General features: G+C 38.6%; 2 protein-coding genes across 2 annotated transcripts; one reads left to right on the top strand and one right to left on the bottom strand.

The window, feature by feature from the left end:
- Positions 1-611: 611 nt before the first annotated feature.
- Positions 612-15,084, bottom strand: xylt2 (xylosyltransferase II). The gene is made up of 11 exons (XM_087808832.1): positions 14,937-15,084; positions 11,223-11,763; positions 10,973-11,148; positions 7,208-7,410; positions 7,006-7,086; positions 6,714-6,930; positions 4,731-4,907; positions 4,399-4,655; positions 4,121-4,316; positions 3,555-3,888; positions 612-3,491 (listed from the first exon to the last, which is right to left on the bottom strand). The coding sequence occupies exons 1-11, from the start codon at positions 15,066-15,068 to the stop codon at positions 3,169-3,171; spliced, it is 2,637 nt and encodes an 878-aa protein (XP_087664958.1). The 5' UTR covers positions 15,069-15,084; the 3' UTR covers positions 612-3,168.
- A 2,257-nt stretch (positions 15,085-17,341) lies between these two features.
- Positions 17,342-25,689, top strand: LOC148065507 (uncharacterized). The gene is made up of 5 exons (XM_087809459.1): positions 17,342-17,546; positions 18,315-18,412; positions 21,235-21,300; positions 23,442-23,636; positions 25,194-25,689. Exons 1-5 carry the CDS (start codon positions 17,420-17,422, stop codon positions 25,341-25,343), a joined length of 636 nt encoding a protein of 211 aa, XP_087665585.1. The 5' UTR covers positions 17,342-17,419; the 3' UTR covers positions 25,344-25,689.
- The last annotated feature ends 310 nt before the right edge of the window (positions 25,690-25,999 follow it).

Here is a 25,999-nt window from a genome sequence, read left to right as displayed (position 1 = left end):
TGTTTTTTTCCAACAGAAAATACAGCAATTTATCATAAAAAATAAATCAAAATAAAATAAGAACAAGAACAAAGAGAAATAAAGAGAAATAAGATGATACAATCTAAGTCTAAAGATAAAGATAAAGAACATAGATCAAATTCACACCTAAATGGATTTAAAGGAAAATTAAAATGTCTCGTTTTCTACTCACCCTCATGTCCACTAAGGGTGGGATTTTATCTGAATAATTCTTGTGCTTTTGGAGTTATAGGCAAAAATGTATGTGTGCATGATTGTAGCGAACAGTGCTTATTTACTTCTCCCTCCTTGTCAATAAAGACACAATGGAAAAGAAATCTCCACATAACTCCGTGCAGGTGCTGCCACAGGTCACCATAACTTTTTATTTCCAGCCGTTTGTCTGGAGACTTCATGAGGAGGAACTGTGTTGAAGGAAGTGAAGAGGAAATGGAGGAAGAGGTTCTGTTCTCCGGAACATTCGTCTGCTACACAGATGCATCAGAAAACCAACATGTACACATCCGGAGGAAGAAAAAGATAACAAACCTTTTCATCTGATGTATATACAAATTCATCCTAGAAGGACGTGCATAAGAAAGACACTCATCATTTCACAATTTCTCTTTATTGAGTAATGAAATCTTTGCTGTAGAATGTTCCAGCTCCACATTTGTTTAAAAACAAGAGGATGACTCACAACCACTGCACCCCCGCCCCTTTTTTTTCTCACAAAAACACAGGGTGTCGCGCAGATAAACACAGTTCATAATCATTACCATAGAAAAATAACAGGCTCACAAGGTCACTTAAGAACTCCAGACCAACAAATGGCCTCTGATTGCACATCAATTTCAACTTGACCAGAGATGGAACCAGGCGTTTCTGGGACATTTTTGGATATTAAGTCCATTTAGCTAAGACATTATGACAAAGTGGGCGTTAAGAAGAAGCATTAAGATATATTTTTGACCCAATTATATCCTTGTCTATTTAAATCCAGAAATAATCTATTGTCTTTCTGCATGTACAGGAATACACTTGGTCATCAAAACAAGGCAAATCCTGTCAAAACAACTAATCCTTCCTGCTTCTAACACAACAATATATAAAATTGTTGCTAAAAATAACTCACTGACAGGTGCCATGACAACCACCAGTCGCTCCGCTATCAGTGGTCATAAAGTATTGCAGAGTGTGAAATGAAGCTCAGGAGTTGTGTAGGACATCAATATTTGCACGGCTAATATTCTTACAAGCGTTTCGTTTACATCTGCAAGGAGGTGAATAATCACAGTAATTCTTAACTATTTTGTGTAACAGAAGAGTAGCAGCAAGAGGGACAATTGGTGATGTCAATTAGAGATGCTCAGGTTTTCATTGGGATTGATGACATGTGGTGAAGAACCTCAGTGCTTGACCAATCACAGCAAGATCTGCCTGGTTATAGTCATCAATATTTTAGTGGGCGGGGCTTAATCACATTTTCTTATGTTAATATTTCAATAAAAAGAAAGTTTTTTTTTTACAAACAGACACATACTGATGAATACAATAGAGTTCCAAGATCTATTTAAGAAACTCATAAATCAACTTTAGTTGCCCTTCAAGATGGATGACTGATAGTAAATGATGAAAGAAAAGGACTATAAACACAACAGTGATCTTGTTTCATTTACAATGTTGCATATAAAATGAACAATTAAAATCATTGTGTGGAAAATAAATACCACAGATCTCTGGCATTCCAACGGCACCTGAACGCACCACAACTACAAGTGTAAACAGTCTCCAAGCAATCCAAACAAATCTTTGCACAGTACGACTCTTGGTTTGAAATACATTTGTTTGCACAAGGTGACAAAGGGTACATAGGTATTTTTAAATGAATTGAAATGGACTGAAATGTTGAAAACAACTTGAGAGTGGTTTTATACACATTTTGTTCAAACTAAAACTGTTCTTAGAAGCACGATGGGGATCTCCTATGTAAGAAGGCCACAACTAAATACTTCTGTGAAGAAATTCTAAACAGTATGAGGTGTTATCATGAAAAGTAAAATAAAAAACCAGTAAACAAAACCTACAAGGATCTTATGATTAAAAAGTTGTAGCTGCAAACTTCATCTTGGTCGTAACTAACATTGTATCGTCTGGTCACATGACTAGGCACTTTCTTTGAATTTGACACTGCAGCTGGCTAGGCTTATGAGGAATAGAAATGAGGACAGGACACTGACCAGTGCTTTAAATAATTAAAAAAGGGGAACAATTTAAATTTTAAAAGGTTAATAAGTAAAAAAAATATTTTTTTGTGTCATCACTCAGTCCGTCTGATGCTTTATGTCATTATTCACAAATAATAAATACTTCTTGTCATACTTTTCCTCACACTTTGGAAAAAGAGCCCAAATGATAATCTAAATATTTTCCTTACATAAAAGAGGTAAAAAAAACTAATGAACCAAACCCTTTGTCCCTAAACTGATTGATCTTTAATAAATAAATAGTTTATAATGTAATGTTTGGAAAACAAAAGTGAAATTGTTTTCAAAAATATTTTTAAATGGGAGGCTTTTTGAAACCACATTTAATTTCAGCTGCAAGCACAAAAATGTGCATGTTCTACCAGAAAAATAATTAATGAAGCGGTTTTCATAAAAATGTAGAAAAAATATTTTTGATTCTCAAGACAACGCTCTCACTGTAACAACTATTCAGATTATTAATGAACAACATCAAACTAGTAAATCAAATAAAGGTTAAAAACACTTGATCGAAGCGTCTGTGCTGGTATTTCGTCTCACATGGACATGAAATGAAAAACGAGGGAACTCTTCCTTCCAAACTTTAGCTCCTCTTGTGACCTCTTGTGACAGGTCATCGTCCTACAGTAAAGTGCACTTCTGCCTCTCATGCTTAAGCAATAATGCTTCAAAATAAGCACAATAACACGATTCTCCCTTGAAATGAAGACAGAACACAGCAAAGAGCTCAGCACCAGGGGTCTGGGCTGAAGCTTTGAACGTGTGTGTGACCCAGACTGACAATAATCATGATACATCTGGATCTGTGTAACCATTCAGCAAACCATCTGTTTGCGGTCAATAATGTGCAAATTTCAGGCTTTCAGTTTTGTGTTTTAAAGTCTCCGTACCGAGTTGGGGGCTACCTGATTCTGCCGTCTCCCTTTACTGGAAACAGTTCAGATTTGGGGTCTGGCGACAGGGAGCTCCAGGAGGTTTTGGAGCACAGAGGCAGAGAAGGACAGGAGGAAGTCTGTGCCGCACAAACCTCCCCAATAGTCCAGAATTTCCCCATGCTGTGGTCCACCCAGGCTTCAAGGGCCTGGCCCACCAGCTGGGCTTGACGCTGAGCCTTCTGCATGGCAGCTTCTTGTGGAGGAAGATTCAACACTGAGCTCAGCTGCTGGAGGCTCTGGTCCAGGTACAGGTTGCCTGGTGGACCTGCATGCAGCCAGGTGTCCTCGTCTGCAATAGCCATAGTAGATATTAAAAGTAGAAAATTAAAATATGAATAAAATGAAAACCTACCTGAGCGAAGAGGTTCCTTATTGTTTACCGTCAACGGAACAACCAGGAAGTGAACTTCTGCCACTCGACGCCACTGTTTTAACACTTGCACTGTCCATGCGCCAGGCCGCAGGGGGCGCTGGAGAGGTGGTTTGTATTGAGTGTATTCTGTGTCCAGGTCCAGAGTGATGTCGTAGGAGGCCGCCACCACAAGAGCTGGGTCGATCCACACCACGGTAAAGGTGAGGTTTGGACCACGAGCCCACTTCTGCACCGCCAGAGGCTCATCTAGAGGTCCGATGATGCCTCCGAAATTCCTGAAGATTCGTTCTTTAGGGTCCCACTCTGTGCTGATCTGTAGAGAAAAACATAACCAAACATTTTTGAATTCATATTAAGATTATTTTGCAATAATTTTAAATGATAAATGTTATTTTATTAAAAAAGAAATGTAAAAAGAAAGTTTGTCAGCGTTGACACGTGTTTGCATGCAAGAATATTGACAGAAACTAAAATCCTTAATGTTTTTGTCCAGAGCAAACATCAGATTCCTTTATCTACGCTTCGCTGACTCACTCTTGACTCACCTCCAGGCTCTTCAGGCGTTCAAACTCCTTCAGGTTTGTCTCCAGAACAAGAGTCGCCTGAGGCACTGCCCACATCTCCAACATCTCTCTGACCTTTGACCCTTTGGCCTGCACTTCCTGTCGCAACAGGTAACCTTGAAAGTGGTCGTCGTAGAAGTACAAGTGAACGGAGTGGAGGTCTCCCACCTGGTCAAACCTACCGAAAAGGTAAAACATTCTTGATGAAGCAGATTTTGCTGTGTATGTTTTATTTACCAATGTTTGACTCGTACACTGACCTGCAGGAGTTTGTGCTGCTCGGCGTGGGGAGAAGATTCTTCAGGCCGAGTCGAACAAGAGAGGAGTAGGCAGTGAAGGCCACGTCACTGAGTGAGCTCATGCCGTCTGATTTATCATACAGACTTTCCCAGTAGGCCTTGATGGCCAGTGTGCCAGGGGCATACTGCCCGTACAGGTGAGTGTCCAGGATGTCTATGGCCTCCTGGTTCACCGTGGACTCGAACTTGCGAGCGAAGAACGTCGGCCGAGTCAGTTGCTGGGAAGAAGAAGAAGGAAGAATCCAGAAAAACTTGCCAGAGATGGTCACATGACTTCAGGTGGGCTCACTCACCTGGATGCGGATGAGATCTTGAGGTTTGAAGTCGTTGGGAGAGCAGCCGCACCAGTCCACGATGTGCTTGTACTGGCACTTGCAGCCCAGTTTGCGATTCCAGTTTGTGACACGCAGGTTGTTGTCCACAAGGCTTTCGCACATGTGGCTGTTCCCAAGCACGGTGTGGAAGAAGGACTGTGGGGAAAGAAAGAGGGAGAGAGGGAGAGGATGTTAAAACCTGACTTCTTTTGTCACTGCAAGGGCTGAAACATTCACTAAAAAAACTTAAACGCCATTTAAAATAAATAAAATAAGATCAACAGACAGACAATTATACAATCTAATAGCACGAAGAATGAATGAGTCCCTGTCTCTCCTCTCTGCAACCGTCTCCAGTGAGTCCAGCTTCATGCCAACCACAGAGCCAGCCCCATGATCAACCTGTCCAACCTGTTGACACTCCTCTTGGACACATTACCACCCCAACACACCACAGCATAAAATTAAACCTAACAAGTGGAAATAAATATGTGTTGAATAAATCACTATTTCTGTGGTAAAACTGACCAATTACCAATCATGTGACATAACATGTTCTAGATTCCTACAGACTCAAAATATCAGTAAAAGATTGTGTATTATTCACAGAATATGTACTTCCTTTAATGCAAGTGAGGATCTGTCAAACAAGCGTCTTATGCAGGCGTGCCTAATGTGTCGATCGCAATCTACTGGTCGATCGCAAAGCTGTTGCGGTAGATTGCGTGAGACAATAAAAACGGCCTCTCTTTTAGTGTACGCACGGCAAAGTTCATATGTATCAAGAATGAAAGGAGCAAAAAGAATTTCTGACAGGCATTTCACATAATTCAGAAAAACAAGAAGGAATTATAAGTTTGTTTTCATAATATAACAAACTAAATAATGCACATTGGTTTACTTTACATCTTCGTTACGAGAGTCACAGAAACAACATCATGTCAGTTTAATCTAACTGAAGCTGCAGGTTTAAATGAAAGCGCAACAAAAGCTGTTTACCATCATGTGATGATGTGATCGGAGAGACATCATTAAAAACACACCTGTATTAATACACCATCACATGATGACCATATGTAAAACATATATTACATATTTTACCTTTAAATATATAATACGCGCATGTGTTGTATAGGTAAGCAACAAATTCTACTGAAGCTAAGAGACGACCAGACAAAGTGCTCAGTAGTTTCTGATTAACAGTTTTATTCTGGTTGAACTTCATGTGAAGATGTTTTAAATAAGCCACTGGTCGCCTCTGTAAATACAGTGTTCTTGGTAATAACCGTGTATGTAAAATATAAACATTTACACCAGAGCTTGTCTAAACTCATTTTCAACAGTGTGATTATTTTTAGAAATGTTTAAAAGTAACAAATATAAACCGTTAATCCAGTTTAAATTTATGTTTCCACTTGTGGTTTATTTATTTGTGGTTTGGAAGTTACTCTTGGAAGAAAGGGTGCAAATATGAGTAAAAATGCAACTTTCTTGACGGCAATATCCAACTCTACTTATTTATATTATTATTAAGTAATTCTTCTATAAAGATGATTAAATCCACACATCCTTCCATCATGACTTATTATCAGTTCATTCAGTGCAAGTCTTATTACTTATTTTTAGCAAATTTGATTAAGGTATACCTTTTGGACGAACCGAAAAAGTGTGGGCACCCTGGTCTTAAGAGTTACCTTGAAGTCACTTGCATTATTTATTAGTGTGGCAAGCTTTAATGAAGTTTAAAATCATGAAATCAAATTTATAGCACACGTTTATCAGACTATAAATACTTTGCCCAAGGACATTTGCAGAAGCAGCTCTTTTCACCAATAACATCATGCTGTGCTCAGAAAGCTTTATTCCCATCTCTTATCCAAATTGTCAGAGCAGGCCTGGTTCCAGGCAGGAATATTAATCCATCTACATGGGAGATAAAAATGACACCTCTGGCTTAGTTACCTCAGCAGGGAGCAGAGCGTATGAATAGAACTGCTTCAGTCCAGACACCAGTGCATCCTGGGAGTTGACAACATACTCCACGAAGCGGTGGGTGAGTGCAAACCAGTCGGATCCGCCAGAGACTTCCAGGCCGTTTGGAATGCTGCGCTCGCCCAGGCGCCACATATGGTTGTCGCACTCGTGGAAGAGGCGATCGAGGCCCTGTTTTTTGATGAAGCTGAGGTGCACAGCACATGGTTTAGTCGCAAGAATATTTAAATGACACAATCATCAGAGAAACTTCAGATCTCACCGAGCATTCTCTCGACCGTGAGACTTAAGGAAGTTCTTGTCTCTGTTCTGTGACAAAAATGCAACAAGCTCATCGTTTGTTCTGGTGAGTAAAGAGAGGAGAAGACGTGTCAAAATGTTGCAATTTTAAGATGTAGCATCTGCTACTCTATTGTTGACTCCTCTACTGCTGTGAAATAATTTTCCCACGTGGCTGAACAGACCTGGTGGGGAAGTCTGTGGCGCTGAGGTTGATGAAAAAGTCCCACTTCCAGTCCAGCATGGAGAGCAGGTCCTGCATGCTGCGCAGATAAGCCTTTAGCAGACTTGCTCCACCCCAGATGGTCACCATCCGCCAGGGCGTGGCACGGATATTTGGGTACTGCTGGGCAATCTGCAGGACCTCCCTGTGCATGTAACCGGACCGCTGTTGGGCGTCAAACAACACAGACAGAGGATTAATATCAGTGTCTTGGTGACTGCAGGCAACACAGAGACCAGAGGACTTGATATGTGGACAAATTATTCACACAATTAAACATTTTGACCACGTCTTTGATAAAACAGACCACGATCTGGGAGATAGCAAAATAAATGTTGGTGTTTTATAAAGCGGGAAGACATTTTCAAAAGGAATTTAGGGAGGTCAGAACAAACCACTGAGTAAAAAATAGACAGCTGGAACAATAAAAAAAACCATCAGAAAGGACAATTTCGAAAAAAAATAATTGTGGAATAAAATTGAGAATAAATTATGCAAGACCAACAAGATGCACTGACACACATATATTATAAATACAAATGCAGAAGGCCAGAAGAGGAAGTAGAGAGAAAAAACAAGATCAGAGATTTTTTTTAAAAAGCAGAAAAATATGAAGAAAAGATGAAACAAGAGGGTTGACAGAGAAAGACAATTTATATAAAATAATAAATCAATAGAAAAAGAAAATAATAACTTGCTGAGGCAATATTTGGAAAGAAAAGAGCAGTAGTTTAAGAGAAATTATTCACGATAAAAGATTAACATTTATCTAATTAAGGAACCATAAGAAATGATTGCAAAGTGTAAACAGAAGTTTTGGATAATGGATAATAGTAATGGACCTGGCAGCTCATCAGGTCTCACGCTACAACCTGAGAGCTTTGAGGCACGGCAGCCATGAAGTCTTTAACCTTTCAGCTGCACATGACAGCGGCCTTCATCACAAAGAAATCCAGCCTCAAGAATAGGCACTAAGCTATCCGGGCTAATCCCTAGTGAGCCCCTTTGGGATAAATTTAACCTTCAAAGGCATCAAGATGCAGGCCGGTACAGGTGGCTTGCAGCAGGGGGCCAAACATATTGTTTAATATGCAGCATGCCCACAGGAAAAGGAAAAACAGCACAAAACATGTCTTCAATAACACATTCTTTCAAACTAATTCAGGCAACTAACTTTGCAGCAATGAGAGATCAGTTGTGTTTGGATTTAAATTTCCCAAACACAAGCTGACAAAAAGGATCCATCACATTTCAGCACAGACCAACAGACTGAACTGAGGAAAACAACTTCCAGCTCTAAAATTACAGTCAAGCCAAAACATTATGACCACATACTTGGCCAGAGTACTGGTACATTTCAATACTACTTTAAAAAAGCCATTATAAGAGTCATGCGGAAGGAGACTGCCACATGTGATCTGACTTAAGTGATGATTTAATGTTGGACCTGATAGAAAGAGACAGTACAGTTGCCACGTACGATGCTCTGCATGTCAGCTGCAGTTGAAATCTAAAACTGAATCATCTTGTTCAGAATCAGAAATCTTTATTGTCATTATTAGTGGAGAGGTTCCACCAATTAGGAATTTTCTTTGGTCAAATTGTGCAAGATCAAACATTACATTAACATTTATAATTTGGCTATTTACAAAGTGGAGTTGTTGGCTCTTCTACTATTACACGATTGATTATTATTATTATCTAATCATATGGTATTTGATGTCTCGGATTCTATGAATCTGCAGTGTTCGAAATACCAAGCTGCAGTCTGCAATTTGCAGATCAATTGCAGAATAAAAATAAAACAACTTGCAATTTTGCACAAGTCTAAAAGTCGGACCGGTTATCGGTGAAAAAGCTGCCATCCATGCATCCGAACCAAGCAGTGTAATGACTATATTTGCGCTGACATCCCGCGCCGGCGCTGCTAACAGCTGCTTTAGCAGCGTCTCTGCTGCAGAGAAGATGTGAGCAGATGTTTGGAGAGCAGAGGAAAAAAAAACGCTTCACAAGATTTAACACTACTTACTATATTAAGCATCTAAAAGGCATGATGACAAAACTATTAAAAGATCAGAGAAAAAAGACGAAACAAAATGAAGCCATTTGAATTTAGACAACAATAAACGTTCTTGTAAGTGTTAATGTTGACTTCATCATTGGCATCTTTCGCATAACTTAAAAAGAGAGTTTGTGTTTAATACTGTTTTAATAAAGTCTGACAGCGCCGAGTTCCATGTGTGTGACTTCAGCCAGCGGATGCTCTGTAAAATTTGATGATGACACAAAAATAACACCGATAAACGCTTTACTTACCAACTTAAATCATTTTGATCACTAATGTGATTATGATAGTCGTTTCTTGTATTAATATTATTTTTAAAACCGTGATCATGACTAAAAGTCACTCAGACCTCTGTGCTCTAAGGTCCTTCCATGCATTCGCACCTTTTGTAAATCAGATTCAGACTAGTTTATTGGATTTGTTTACATCATTTGTGTCACGGTCCCCTTCCAGGGTCATTTACTTTGTATTAGTGTTTCCTCTCTCCAGTCCCCTGTGCTGCGCTCCGTCAGGCTATCAACCACCAGGGATGAAGCCCAGACACACCCGACAGTCAGCGTCAACAGGTTGCTTCCGATACCCTGGTAAATCTTGCTACTTCCCTGACCTTTTTTCAACTCTGTACTTGTTCCTCGATTGTTGACCTGACCACCTTATGAGTCAGCGTTATGTGTTCCTCTGTGAGTTGTCTACTTCTTTTATTTCTCCTCTCCCCTAGTGGATCTCGTGCCAGCCGCCCAGAATTGTTTTCTCTTTACCTTGGTCATTTAGTTGGACTACACCAACGTTGAGAAAACAGACTCTTGAGCCCCTATTTTTATTTCTTTAGTCGTTTGTACTTTGCGATGAAACTGTGCATTTTATTGTTACCTTTGTGGTCTTTCTTTATCTTCTTCTGCACTTAGGTCTTTTGTTTAATAAATCTTTACAATTTGTTTTGTTCTAATATATTATTATACTGAATGTGCTTCTTTTATTATATTTTTTCTCAAAACCTTATTTTAAAGCAGGGAAGACTCTAAGAATACTTTTATTTGACTTGTTTATTCTAAGTGTAATTACAAAATTGTTATTATTAAGTTCTGGACTTTTTGTGATCACTCAATAATCTTGACACTTGCAGGGTTGTTTGCACTTTGTTTCACATTGTCACTCTTAGTATTTTGTTTCACCAACTTGTCAACTTCACAGACCGTCTATGTATTTTCAGGTTATAGGGAAACAAAGTTTGCCATTTTAATTTTCTTTTTGTTCTCAAGATGCTGATAAACATTTAACTATCAATTTGAATAAATGACAACTTTGTAATTGTATACGTTATTATTGTGGTGATACCTTTATTCGTATGTTTTATGAAAGGATGATGTGAAGGTGTGATGAATACTACATTTATAAATTGATTGATATACTTCTAGTTGTAGTAACACAAGGGAGAGGGGAATGAAAGAGCAGTGGAGGTATCAGGGAATGATAACTTTGCTGCAGATGAGGATCTGTGAACACTGAAATTAAAAGTACAGTGAGATAATAAAGAGTAACAGTAATGTTATGGGTTACAAAGCTATATATGATGTAAATGTATTTTTTTTTTATTGCAGAACACTGAAAAAAAGTATTTCTACCACTGCTCTGGTACATGCAAGTATTACTGCAAGTCCTGACCTTGTCCACATGAATATAGTAGTAGTGGTCCTGGTGGTAAATGGCTTTGATGAGACGTTTAAGTTGACGGACGGCTCGACCATGTACCATCAACACAAATGCCACCCGGACTGGGTTCTCCACTTTGGACAGACTGTTCTCCAGCTCACCCACAGCCTGGACCAGATTCAGGACACCTGGTGAAGAGAGACTTTTATTTCCTCACTCGGAACCCGGTCAGAACAATGATGCATTCATGGAGAAGACTTACCTATCTGAGGGCACAACTGTGGTAGTGCGTCTGGCATGAGCTGCCCAGCCTGATGCAGGCACACTATGTTGGCGATCTCCTGTCGACACTGCGGCGAGCCTGCGCGATGCAACGCAGAAAGAGCATCTTTGCCTATGATGTCACACTTTGGCTCAAAGTCACTGCTAGAGGCCTGGTGTGCTCCGTCCACGCTGCCAGGCTCACCTAGTAAAGTAGCAATTGGTAACCGGGCCACATCAGGCCCACTTCTTGCATCGCTAAAGTTACGACTGCTGGATGGGTCATGAGGGACCACACCCTCCAGTATAGTTCCAATACCCCCTGCTGCTTGAGGAGCTTTTAACCTGATGCTGGGCTTCCCTCCTCTGCGACTAGTACCTCTCCTGAGAGCGCTGGCCGCTGTGCCCCCAGTCCTTTCTAACTTGGAACTCCATCTCCCCCGGTTTCTTCCTGACAATGAGTTTTGCCTCTCCACATGAGCAGAGTCCCTCTTGATGTCCTGGCTGTTGTGGTCAGGCAGCTTAGAGCGTCTTGTTTTTTTCTGCAGAGAAGTAAAAAGAATGAAGAGCCATGAGATGTGTGGTAGTGAAAGATATGGTGAACCAACATGAACACCAAAACTGCTTCATGAGGTATTTTTTTTGTTTATGTCATCTTATTCATTTCCTCCCAGTTTTTGCTGATCCAAGTTATATTTAGCAGTGTTTTTGGAATAACCTAAAAACTGAGGCACATACTGACAGAGATGAATGACTATGGTGAACCAAAACCTCAAGCAGCCCATAGAGAATAAATCCAGGCGTGCTGACAAATTGTTTATACATATACTGTACTACACCTGATGAGGCGCTTGTATTGGGAGAAAAGAGACGCACGGATATCAAATCATAAATGTTTCTAAAAATCACTCAATCAATCTTTTTCATCACAGAAGACGATCATTGGTGACCAAAATTGGACAGCAAAGGAGACGTAAAGTTTGCATCCTTCGACATATGCAATGGAATAGAAAACAAACACTTGGAGTAACATGGGGAGTTTAAGGCTCAGAATGAGAAGAGGAGTCAGAGCAGCACCAGTTAGACACAGCCATGACCTCATAAGGTTGATGAATAGAAGGCAACGCAACCAGCCAGGAAATAATTAAATTCATTAGATGTTCATTCTTTCTTAGTGGTTAAAGACACTGGGTTCAGCCGAATGTCCTCTCCTCTACTGGGAAGTAAACTGTGGACAAAAACACCTTGGAGAAGCTCCACTTTTTTTTTAAAATAATAATCTACCCGCAATGCTCATCAACAAGTCTGTTGTCACCTTTTACCTGCACAACAGATTTTAGTAACTCATGATACTTTATTTGAAAGAGACCTGCATTTTCCACTGTATCCTCTATTACTTGAAATTGTTTAATATTTGCAATGCTGTGAGGCCAATCTTATTTTACTTTCTGCAATATTTACCAGTTGAGAGCGTTGAAATGTTTTCCTGTTACTGAATATTTGCATTGTGCTTGCTAGGGTTTTGTTTCTCTTGATGAAGCATGTATTCCTCTTAATTTAGTTTATTCTATGGATATTTTTTCCAGATAATTTAGCCAGTAGCACTCATCAAATATAAATCCAAAAAGTGTCCACTAGTCTACGTGATCGGTACCTTTGATAGGCAGCATCAAACATGATTGGACTATCCATCATGTCTACACAACTGAAGAAACACAGCAGTACAATTAACATGAGTAAATAATAGCAGGATAAAATTAATATAGTTCTTAAAAAACAGCATATCCACTCTGGTTGACTCAATAACACATGTTTGTAAAGCCTCTTCAGAGGGCCAAGAGCTTCCAGTTTCCTACAGATTGTGCAGCAGAACCCATTTTATTCTGTTTACTGCAGATGGCATTGAGACAGCAGAAAGAATGGCTGGTGATTTGGAATAGAGACCACAAGAAAACCCCTTGCCAACCAAAACAGATGTGTCAGCATGTACGCATTCAACACTGAGAGACAGTGGAAGGATTTAAGTCATTGTTTGCATTCAGAGATGATGCGGTTTTCTTTTCATCACCACAATCACAGGCACATTTGCTTGCATCAAGATGAATATATTCGCCAATATGTTTGCCACTTTCATTTTTTTTTACAAGTCGACTACATCATAAACAAACAATATTCAATGTTTATAAGAAAAAAATTGTTGCAAAAAGATCTGCAACTATTATAACAAGTTTTAGATCTAATCATTTTTTGTGTCCAACAATAGATAAATAAACAATATCAATTACAACAATATTTAGAAGTTGTATGTTGTGCACAGCAACATTAGGGCCAGAAAGCTTGATAAAAACTCAATTAACTTAAGTGTTACTTCCTTGGCTAAGCTTGGCTATGTGTGGTATCGATAATTTTCAAAATGAGTATAATATCCCGGTAGTACAACATTTTAGTATCAATACTTTTCGAATTTAATACTTTTGACAACTCTACTTGCTGTGTGACAGCAAGTTCAGCTAGGTTTTCCATGTGGTTGTATCCTAACTGAATTAGCCTTTGGCAGGAAGAAATGGCTCTACTTGACCACTGGGTCAGCCAGATGGATGCATCTTATTCCCTCTCATTTTGGTTCAACAAATATAAATCAGATCACACATTGTGAAGGCATGATCTTAAAAGAGATTGTTGAAGAACCTTTGAGGTTATCCAAAACCACATCGATGACATCCCCTTTTATAAATCATGCCGTGTATATTTATCTTCAGATTCCAGTAGTGACATTTTTTGCAGACCTTTAAATGAACAGATAGAGAAACATGTTTGAACCTGAAAACAACCGATGAGACTAAAGAATGCCCGACGGCTGAGCCAGTAACTTTGTGAAGTGGGTCCTTAATGAAATTATATTTTACTCAAGTATGCATCACATGACAATTGTCCTTAATTTGTAGCTGAAGCAGAGACGTAAGCCTGTACAATGAACACTTTGTTTGCCCTTTTAAAATTTGAACTTTCATTGGGGACAAAGAAGACGGAACACTTTGGGGTTTTATGGACAAGGGAGTAGTAAAATCATTAGCTGCTTATTGTTACCATGACACACCTGGTCCACCGCCTTTATATTGACTGCATTTCACTTTAAGAGAGCAAAGAACAGCAACTGATTACACGTTTAAAGTTAATAGAGGTTCCGTTTTAGAGTAAAAAGTTTAAAGAGTTTAAAATGAAGAAACCCAAAAGGGAAAATAGGAAAAATGCTTTTGTCTACATTACAAGCGCCTTATGTATTTGTTTGCGAACTCCGTTTGTATTCGTCGTGTTGGGGGAACTTTAATATAACGGTCTACCTATTTCCCTAGAATTCCAAATAGTTTTAAGCATGTGTCATGTTTTCCCGGATCGCTCGGAGTCAAAGTTTTCCGTTCTTGCCCCGTTATTCCAAAATCACGACTTCGTTTCCTAACCTCTCCTGCCTGGAAATGTAAAGGACCATTCATTGTGACAGCCACCGCAATTCTTAGCCCACAGTTTATTTCCGTTACAGGGTCAGTGGAGAAGCTTAGGTTAAGTCTTAGGTTAATTCCAGTCATCTTAGCATCCTGTGCTACCACCGCTAGCGTCGCTGCATCAACACACAGGAGAGCTAACTAGAGCTAGCGCTCGATAAAAACCCATTCTACGGACTGACACTGAGCGGAAAACAAACCAGGCGGTTATTCACCTCAGTTTCTCCTTCCTCCAGACTCCGCAGGCTCCACACCACGAGTCCCTGGATCAGGAGTATAGTTAACGCGGCGGCAATGGCTAGTTTGTATCGTCGCAGAAGCTTCTGCACTCGAACGCTGGCCACCATCTTTTCCTCTCCTGGAACTCGGGAGCGCGCACACGACACGTTCTGCTAGGCGCGTCCACGCGGTTTGGCCCGTAACGTGTCGTTTGTATAATAACAACAATTCATTTATTTTACGTTACAGTAAGTGTAACACATATTATAGTATTATAGAACCACATCATGATATCAGTGAAGCGAGTCATCTTCTTGTGTAAACTCAATCAATGAGTAGGATTTAACTACACAAATAGAAAGTGAAAGCGAGTAAAATAATAATAGACTTAAACCAAATAAGACATTTAAGTTTCGCTGATACTTACTTTACCTTTTGTTAATTGTTTTGGTTATTTTAATAAAAATCATCAATTCAATACAAACAACTTTATTCATCCCCACAGGGCAATTCAGTTCGCAGCCACAGCCACATTAAACATTAACATACAGACCAAAAACAAATAAAGCAGCACTTTCAGCAGCACAAGTTGTCATGAGCAATAGGAGGACACAGCAGAGCAATAAAAATGTCTCTTTGTGACCCTGGTCTGGAAAAGCGCTCTACACATATAAATGACTTACTTACTTACTCTTAATGGAAGGTTATTTGAAATATTATAATTTGTAATTAAATCGAGTAGAATTTACTTGTGCAAATATTATTATATTTTATTATATTTAAGTTAAGGACCATCCCAGGGAAAATAGTAGATGCGTCGAGCTCTTTTGTCACCAGGGGGCCCCTAATCACAGCCATTAAAGCGCATCTTGGTCCTTTCAGATTAAACATTCTAACAATGCAATAACACCTTAATTATGTTCACAATATGACACCTTCGATCGTTATAATGATCAGAAATCGCACGAGTTCAACAAATATTTAGTAGATGTCTATGGAATTTCAGGAGGGAATATATATATATATATATATATATATATATATAGTATATTAAATTGCCTTAACTGTGAAAACCCAACTCTCACTAACTCTAACTTACTCGCATGTTTCAAATGTTGAAATCTTCCTCTCCAAGATGCAGTAAGTCTCTCATCATTACAGAGTTTTGAAGTTATTTCTTTATTAAGTTCTCCCCATCTGAAATCTTGGCAAACGAGAGGTTATGAGAGCGGAGCCCATTGTTATTTAATAATGGCTTCACTTCTCCAGCCATTAGTAATTACGCCCCACTTTGTTTTTACAACGATTCCCTTGGAGGTGGAGACTTCTAATGAAGCACCTTGATGCTTGACCAATCAAAGTAGATTATGTGGTTATGGTAAACAAGATTTAATCACCAGAAAGTGTTAAGTGGGCAGGTCTTAAGCACATTTTCCAATTTAATATTGTAAATGAAATGAGAGTACACTAGAGGTCCAAGATCCATTTAACAGACTCTCAAATCACAAACACATTAGCCATTTAAGTTCTTTACCATGTTGCGTGGGTTTACTCCAGGCACTCAGATTTCCTCCCACAGTACACAGATCCAACAACATCGCAATGGCTACAGTGTTAACTACACATGTAAAAGTTAAGGCCCACGTGCCAAATCAGGAACATAAAGTCATTTTTGTTGCCCACTGGATGTTTGGCAAAATGAAAATGTATGTTCATATGGTTGACATAAAAAAAATGTCTAAGTTTCCAAGATAAGATATTAAACCGATCAATGTTAACAATTGTAACAATTGAGACTTTTAATCAGGTATGTTGAGGGAGAGGAATTTCATGTAGGGTAGATGCAGAGATAATTGAGATTGAGCTTTTAATATTAAAACTCAGACTTTTTTTGGGTAAATATAATTTTTTTTGCCTAAATATGCTAAAGTTTGGCCCCTTTTGTTATTGAGTTTTACATCATGGTGTAAACAAACAGTTATTCTTTGGTTAAAGTATAATCCAATGCGTATAGATTTTGCAGTGACAACAAACGTCTTTCGTAATATATAGATTTGCTTTCAAAAACATCGAGCTGGTACAACAAACCACCATGAATACTAATGCTGTTCGTGTGTGTTTTTGGTAAAAAGAAGAGAAAAAAATGGTGGTCTCCAGGGTGACCAGACCTCCGCTCAGGCATGCACTTTGTTAACCTCCTGCTCTGGATGACATCCATCAGTCTGAGGAGGCAGCAGGAGCTACAGTTCGGACTATTTTTAGCAGACATACATGACAGTTAGAAAACTCCGTATAACGACCAGTCGTTTCCATTCGGAGCAGACGCGCGCTCGACGTCACGCAGCGTGCGTGGAGGCGTCGGTGCGTCCTGATACGCGCACACGCGCGGACATGTGGACACAGATGTGTGAGCAGACGATGAGCAGAGACACCAGTTGAAAACTTTCTACTCAAAGAAGCTGAAACGAAAGCTCTGGACATGCAGTTGACGACTTCAGGAGGATTCTTGACAGCAGCGAATGCGACAGAAACTTCAACAACTCCGAATCCAAACATGCCCGGTTTGGCGCTGTCGTCCGTGCAGATCGCGGTGCTCTCGGTGTCCGGTGAGTGAACACAGAAACATGTCATGATGATTTAAGTGTGTTTGTGTTACATCTATTCACACGAATATCAATATGAGCAAAGTTAAAAGGTTAACAACGATAACTAGTTTCAAGAGGAAATCCATTTGAATGAAAAAAGCAATTTCCTGGAGAAAGTTCCTATAAAAAGTTAATTATTTGTACATATAAAATTGTGTTTGCACGGTCTGCTGGCAGTTGTTTACAACCCTCTTACTTACCCAGGACAAGTTCCTCTTTGCATTGCAATAAAATCAGGCAAAAAAACTTTTTCCCACCTCCTGTATTTGTCCAATCTTATGTTGTATGTTAAAACAGATTATTATTTCATTGAGCAGATGAATGTATCTTTGACATTGACCTTCAAGGGTTTAAGTGATGACACCTGCTGTTTCTGGTCTCACTTTGTAGTAGTCAGAGCATATACGCTTTAAGGGGTACAATAAACTTATGGAATAGAATGATATGATAATATATATATACATATATATGAACATTTTGGTAAAAGTGTAATGTTATGTTATAAAAAGAGGGGTATATTCGTTTTAATAGTGTCATTAAAATATGCATTAGGTAATTTACTGCGGTTATCTCACAATATCTTCCACTTACAAATTACAGTTATGATTCTTGTGATACATTTTAACATTTTTAACATTAACAAGTCCCATGTGGCATTATTTTTTAGATTTTCCGGCTTTCGACAAATTAAAAAAGGACATCAATAACAGTAACGTTACTCTCTTCTAGTATTCTTTCTCATCCTTTTGTCCCTGGATTATGTCATCAAACGGAACGCTGCTCAGGGTTGCAGGCTTGATTCCTGTCGGAGAAGACATGCAGATATGGTAAGGACAAAATATTTTGCGTTTTAAATATTAGTAGTATTAACAAATCATTGAGGAAGCCAATCAACGATCGGTCCCATAATACAGTGCCACTAATGAAGCTCCTACTTTATATTTTGAATGGTTTTAAGTTCTAAATCTGTTGAAAGACACCCTATGTGGACGGGCCACTTCCTCAGGTGACCCTTGACTCTTGCCCCGAGAAGCTGTAATTGGCTCCAGCCCATAAAAACATCTTCTTCTTTGTCTTTTTGTTTGAATTTCCTTCTGTCGGATATTAATAAAATAGGTCTCGTAGAGACTAATACACACAAATGAATGGATGTCAGCAGATGGATGACTCAAGATTGACTTGTTAAAGGTATATAAATAGTATTTTTAATAAGCGTGGGATTGGTAAAGTTGGTATAGATAAGTATTGTTGAATAAATGGAATGATTCCTGTATGTGTAGATTGATGAAGACAAACAGGATGTTTTGCATTTTTTTCACTCTTAAAAAAGTAATGACCTGCAATTTCTTGGCTTAGGCTTTCGTGCCGTGAACAAGAATCCTTCCATATGAGTTGTATCACTGTAACGGTGGAAGTGCTCTCGCCACTCTGTGACATTCTCATCTCCTCTCGCACATCTAAATGAGCGGCTCGCTTCTACCAGGCTGCAGAACAACAAAAACAAATCTCGCATGAGTGAAGATAACAGAGTTGAGAGGAAATGTAAACACACTGTTGTCACGGTAACCTGTTTCGCTGACCGTACTTGTCTGTTATCACCATGTAGCAGGAATACGACTCTTGCTTCACCCTCAAGACACAGAGTGCTCTGCTCAAGAGAACTTGTGTCAATGTAGAGGACTGACAGAACTGGAACAAAGTGAGCAGCTGATAAGACAAATGTCTGCTCAGACTAGACTCGTCATTCTGTTTTGGACTTAAGAAAATTCTCCTGACTAAGGAGATAAAGATTTAGGATATTTGCTATTCTTGATAAAATGAAAGAAGAATTCACTTTGTCACCCATCCATCCATCCACCCATCTGTTGACTCTAGTTTACTCAACCACTCAAATATATCATCAATGCATCACTCAACCCATCTACTTTATTTAGTAATCACAGTTATCACTTGTCAGCTAATCCACATTCTTGTCTTCGTTTGTTTTTTATTTAATTAATCCGATCTCACTATCATTCATCCTGCCTTCTATTTATTTTTACTTACTGATCTTTACTTATTGTTTCTCAAAGTGTTCTCTTCAAGAGTGTATCCATAAAAGCCAATTATCTCTTATTAATTATCTTATTATTAATTATCTTAAGACGTTTTTATTTGTTCAGGCTCTTCCTTGATTTTCTGGAACTCCTGTTATGTTATCAGTTTTATCTTGACCTTTAAAGTATATACTTTATTGAATATTGTTTTGATTGTTTAAGCGCTTTGTGACCCTGGTCTGGAAAAGCGCTACATAAATAAAAATGACTTACTTACTTACTTGCTCGACAAGTAAAACATTTGGGATCAGAAAGTTCGAGTTAAAATTCCAAACATCAGAACTTCATCTAAAAACTATCTAACAGGCTTAAATGCAGAATTTAAACTCAGATTTGACGAAATATTGTGCTACTTTGGTTTGAGGTGTCTGGTGATTAAGATAGATTAGTTAAAGATAGAGAAGCTTCGTCATTCGGTCTGGGAAACGCACACAAAAACGAGACGCTTCTTTTGTGCCTCCAGTGAACATTTCATGTCTTCAACTTCATCGTCGCATACCTCTCTCTGCTTCACTTTGCACCGTGAATGGTGGAGAGACCCCTCTGTGGGTGTTGGGGGGACACACGAAGACAATGCATCTCCTTTAGGCTGCGGCGGTGAAAAATGCACACTGGGAGTGGGATCCTCCCCCGACTTCAACACTGATTTTACACGGTTGCGCTTTTTCACATTGGCTGAATCAATGTCAGCGCACAAAAGGACAACTCTCCCTTCTACTCTTCTTTGCATTTGTTTTGGAAAAAGGTACAAACCGGCAAGGGAAAGTGACCTTTGACATGTTTTTAAGCTTCATGGCAAAGGTCGTTAGTGTGCGTCAACATAAGAATGAGTCACGTCTTTGTCTGAAGTCCCTGTGAAGGAAAATAGACTTTTGATTGAATGCATTAGTGGTAAACTTGAAGTTGGTCTCACTCTGGAGTTTTAAATCACAGGCTTGAGGCTTTAATGTGTCCTTGAGTGCTTGTTAACAGCTACCTGCTACACTTACGAGCGGAATAAAGAGATAGGGAACACAACTCTCTCTGTGGGTTGTTGCCCAGGAACACTGATGACACAGTAGGACGTCACATTGTCCCGCAAACAAAGGCGACTCATTTAAAGTCAAGACAATCGGCTAGTGTCGCCAGTTGCCTTAGCTCAGGATGTTAACACCTCATACAGTGAGTGCCTGACTGGTCAAGTCGTAAAAGGGGGTGGCTTTGGGAGGAGGCACGGAAATCCGAGGGTGGTCGTAGTATTGATTGGACAATTTATGGTATCGCTTAAGCCGCCAGTGTCTACAAAGATTAAACAAGGCATGAAAAATCGGTCAATCAGGCTGAAAGTAGTGGAGATCTGGCTAATTGAGGGGTTTGGTCACAGGACGAGCAGCAGGGAGGCAGGACATAAAAATACAAACAGAGGTCACACTTTTCACTGATTGCTCTTCAGTGTAGCCACTAGTCATAGCAACTGTACTGTGATAAACTTCTCTTTTATCCACATCTTTTTTGTGCCCTTTTTCTTTCCATCCATGAAACACTAAGAATCAATTTGTCTCACTCTTCGGCAGGACTCTCGTCCCCAGTACAGCAGCAGACAGACACTTGTTGGGTCGACCTGTCACATCGACACACAGGTAAGTCATAATGGAGCATGTTGTTCAACTATGGTTTGATCCATCAGAAAATTTTAAATCTGACATAAAAATTAATTATTTTGGAATTAGCAAAATTAATTTGAGTTGTTCTGTAGCAAGCACACTCAATATGAGTCGGTGCACAAAGTAATTTCCCCACCAACTGAGTGTTACGGATCATGTTAGCTAACCTAACAATGTGTTTGGAAAATGTAAATATAATAAAAAAAAAAGGCAAACAAGGACTTTCAGAGTTCAGACTATCATAAATTTGTTTTAAAGTGTGGTAGGCCTCTCCAGGGAGAAGAATAACATGGACAGAATTCACAAGCAGATGATCCCTGTAATATTGCAATTGATAAAAAATATAGTCAAGTAATTGCAAATAATACACAATTTTTGAAAGACAGTGTGAAGTTAACACCAATAGAAAGTTCCTCACACATTTGAATGATGAACATTTAGTACATAAAACTTTACTTGAGCTAGTTCAATATCGAGAGAACATTCAATTGATTATATTTACATTCTTGTTGACTAAATGTATGTAAATACAAAAAAAAGGAATTATTTAAAAAGTAAAGGAAAACTACTAACAACCTGTCCTCTGCACCAGGAAATCAGAGCTATTTTCTACACACTCATCACAAACAGACACAAAGACACTGCAAATAACAAATAATATATATTTTTAAACGTTTTAAATTAAAATGTCGAGAGCAGGGTGCGTTACGTTGTGAGCCAGGCTATTGTCACAGAAGTACCATGGTTGCTTTTTCCAGCGCCCCAAAATCATATTCAGAGACAACGCTTCTCTGATTTTCAGACTAAAGAAAGATAAATTATAACAAACATTTTTCATTAAATTAAACATAAAAAGATAAAGAAATAAAAAACAGCCAAATCGATGGGAGGGCCTATGGGCTAGCCGCCACAAGTAAATAGTAACTAGAGAAGCACTGAGACAGCCAAGGATCTATTTTTTACATGACTTAATGAAAAATACTGCACACAATTAAAGGTTTTTCTGGTTCTGAGCAGCAGTGAATAAGAAATATTTCGAAACCTCCCTGAATCCATATTACTACAAAGTGAAATAGGCAATTCTTTTTTTGATATCAACATTTTTTTCTTTTTACATTTTATGTGTTATTCATGCTGGCTGGTGAAAAATATTCTTGGTGGGACTCTTTGTGCTGACACATTTATCTGGGTAAAACTAGTGGTCTAATCATTTTGACAGTAGCCACTAGGCGCCCTGTATGAACCAGCTGCCACTGGTGTTATAACTTACTAAGGTTGTTTTGCTAACAGACAAACAACCACTACAATCACATAACCTATGAGGCAACAAAGAAAATATACATGCATCATCCATTTTCTTATGTGAAAAGTAAAGATATTGAAAGAAAGTGACCGTGAAGCTAGAATGAATTAATGAAGGAATAAATACTTATTAGATTTGAAGCACTATAACACTTTTTGTATGTATGAAACATGTTTGAACTTGTCTGTACAGTTAAATCGATTACCACGGCTCCTGGTGAAAGCGTGAAATATTGGCATTTTAAGGGCAACTTATGTGTTGGTTTAAGTGTCCCTCTGGATCTCTATTGTACTCATCAGTATGTGTCTATTTGTACAAAACTCTCTTTTAATTAATATATAGACTTAAGAAAATGTGCTTTAGCCCCGCCCACTGAAAACACTTGAACAATGAACTCTTGTTTACCATAACCACACTGCTGTGATTGGTCAAGCATATCAGGGATTGTCACCATGCATCATCAATCCACGAAGTCTTCACCTCAAAGGGACTCATTGTATAAACAAAGTGGGGAGTGTATACAGATGGCTGGAGGAGAGGTGAAGTCCATTAATAAGTCATAATGGGTTCCACTCTTGTAACTTCTTGTTCACCTACATTTCCTATGAGGAAGAAGTAATAACTTGACGAGGGACTAACTACATCTTGGAGAGGAAGAACTTAACATTTAAAATGTTGTATGTTTGTCATTAGTTGCCTTTTAATGACTATAAAGAAGTAATGGGCCTAAAATTGATCTGTGGAGAGCTCCGCTTTGAGTCAATTAATATTGAAAAGTTAAACTAACAAACTCCTATTGTCTGCTTGTGTGTAGGTTGGCGAGCCCTTCTATGTTGGTCAGCCCTCAAGCTACAGACTCCCGACTCTAGAGGGCACAGGGCTACCAAGGGCTGCCACCCCCCCCTCCAGACTGCCCTCTTACGAGAGTGTCCGGAAAAAGGATCGCCAGAGGCAAATCCACATGATGATCGCAAACCGCTTTGGCCTGAATGCAGCCTTTGTGATGGACGTGAGTGAATTGAAACATTAAATTACTTTGATCACTTTTCAGTGCCAGTAAGATGAATAAGATGTGAACACATCCACACTGTCCACACACACAACTGGCTTCTATAACAACAGCTTCAGATTTGCAGATGGTAGCCATGGTGGAGGTTTTTGAACATGTTGACCTTTAGCTCAGCGTTAAACGATTGCTTAAGCTAACAACAGAACGTAATAAAAAACAGAATTAAAACAAGGTGTTTTAACCATCCTTTTTACATACTCCTTATAGTATCACTTCACTATATAATATATATAATATATAATCATTTTTTTCCTGTTACTCATTTACATTTTTTAGTATTTAAATCAATTTAAATCAACTTTTTCCACTTTAAATAACATTTTAATATTAATTCATGTTTCATTTGAATATAATATAATAATGATTGTATTAAAATGATAGTTCACCCAAGATTCTAGTTTAATTCGTTTTCTACTATCCCTTAATGTCAACTTAGGTGTGGGGTTATTTTCATAGTACTATGTATATTTTTGGAGTTACAAGCAGAAATGTATGTCCATATGACGGTTGAGAATTGAAGCTCATTTGTTTTTGTCTAAACTACTGCTAAAAATATCTACTGTCTACACTTGGAGTTTGAGCAAAGATGACCTTTCTTTGTTACATTTAAGCTTCTGTTACAAACAAGCATATTTTTTTAAATTTATTTTATTATTCCTCTTGTCTGCGTGCCATTACAAGAGGGGGGACATTACACACGAGCAGTATGGAGGTATTTGGATGTCTTTTTGGCTCTTATGGACATACTATTCTGCCTATAACTCCAAAAAGACACTGTTTTCAGGTGAAATTTAAATCTTATGAACTATCTCAGTCATGTTGACGACCCGGCATCACTCAGTTTAGTCGTCCATTCACCTCTGTTCATTTACAGCTCCATGGGCTCAATCTCCTTTGTCGGTCCACTGGCCTGCGGCGTGAAAGCTGTAAAAATGTATAAGTCAGTGGCCTGGTCACAGGTCCGGGTCGTAAGGTCAGACTGGTTCCCTGCTGACCCTGAAGTAATAAAAAAACACAATAGAATTGTATTGTTCTACATGAAAATGTACTTTGGGAGTAAAGTGGGTAAAATGGAATACATTTAGAATGGGTTGAGGCAGACGAGAGGACAGTTCACCTGCGTATGGCACCAACTAATAGTTTGGAGTTGCTTACTTACTGTAGAAGTCTTCTTAAAAAGTGCATTTCTACATGCTGGTCCAAAGTGATTTGTAAGAATGCAGCACATTTCAAGATGCTTTTTTTTTTAGCTTTATCTTCAACTGAACCAAATAAGTACTGTAGTTCTCGGAGGTAAGAATATCGGCTCTGAAGGAAACCCACATGAGGATAAAACTAATTCCTTGCATTATTTAGACAGGAAAACAGGCATCTGACAATCCGTTTTAAGCACTTTAACTAATCTTCTCTTTGACTTGATGACAACATTTATAATGAAGTTGTGTTCTCCTATTTTAACGACTAATATTTCCTGTAATATCTCTTTATATTTAACAGTCTCCGCCAACATATGAAGAAACCATCCGTCAATCTGTGGATCTGCCGTACGACATTCTCGGACCCAATCTCGACAATTCTTTTCCTCAAAGAACCAGTTCGGAGCCCGACCCTCCTCCACTACAAAACTCCCCAGTTTTTCATGTATGATGAAACTGATGGTCTTCACTCAAGATCTATTATGCCAAAGATTAAATGCTGCACATTTGAGACAAGACGTTAAACTCTCAGTTCCATTCCCAAGAAATCACTGTGTTTGTAGAAGAGGTGTAAATGTAAGGTGGCTGGTTCACCTTAATCAAAGAAGTAACAGCTTAATTACATCTCATTTTATGTACCTTTTTTTTTTCATTTTCTCATTTGTCCTTCAGATCCTGAGCCAATGAATGGACTGCAAGAACAGTCATATCTGATCTGAGATTGTGATTGTTTATTTTGTTTTTCTTCAGATTTTTCTTTTTGTACAACCATTTCATTATTAAAAAGTTTAAAAACATTTATACATCTGGCCCCAGGATCAGTGTTCTTACACCACTGACTTCCTCTCTGGTGTTTTTAATAGAAATTTGAGTTGTGAAAACTGAAAATATGATCGGTTGAAATAGGCAAGTTAAAATAATGGGTTATGCAGTTATTAAAAAAGATTTTCTGTTTGAAGATGTTTGAATACTTGAATTACAAAATTGCATATTGTGAACATAGCTTTGTATCGGTTTTTGAACTAATGATAATAATAGTTATTATTGTTTTACACATTCATTTTGTTTTTAATATTTGAAACAAGTTACATTAATATGATATTTCTA

The sequence above is a fragment of the Callionymus lyra genome, chromosome 15, assembly GCF_982586985.1.
Source record: "Callionymus lyra chromosome 15, fCalLyr1.hap1.1, whole genome shotgun sequence".
Classification (NCBI taxonomy): Eukaryota; Metazoa; Chordata; class Actinopteri; order Syngnathiformes; family Callionymidae; genus Callionymus; species Callionymus lyra.
Note: the sequence above shows the minus strand (reverse complement) of the source record. Positions and strands in the feature narration are given on the sequence as shown.

Excerpts from the sequence above, each read along its gene's own strand:
- LOC148065507 (XM_087809459.1), top strand. The coding sequence starts at position 17,420 with ATGCAGTTGACGACTTCAGGAGGATTCTTGACAGCAGCGAATGCGACA. Across the intron at positions 17,547-18,314 it reads CGCGGTGCTCTCGGTGTCCG|TATTCTTTCTCATCCTTTTG; the intron begins GTGAGTGAACAC and ends ACTCTCTTCTAG. Across the intron at positions 18,413-21,234 it reads GGAGAAGACATGCAGATATG|GACTCTCGTCCCCAGTACAG; the intron begins GTAAGGACAAAA and ends ACTCTTCGGCAG.
- xylt2 (XM_087808832.1), bottom strand. The coding sequence starts at position 15,068 with ATGGTGGCCAGCGTTCGAGTGCAGAAGCTTCTGCGACGATACAAACTA. Across the intron at positions 3,889-4,120 it reads AACGCCTGAAGAGCCTGGAG|ATCAGCACAGAGTGGGACCC; the intron begins GTGAGTCAAGAG and ends TTTTCTCTACAG. Across the intron at positions 3,492-3,554 it reads TAAGGAACCTCTTCGCTCAG|ACGAGGACACCTGGCTGCAT; the intron begins GTAGGTTTTCAT and ends TGGCTATTGCAG.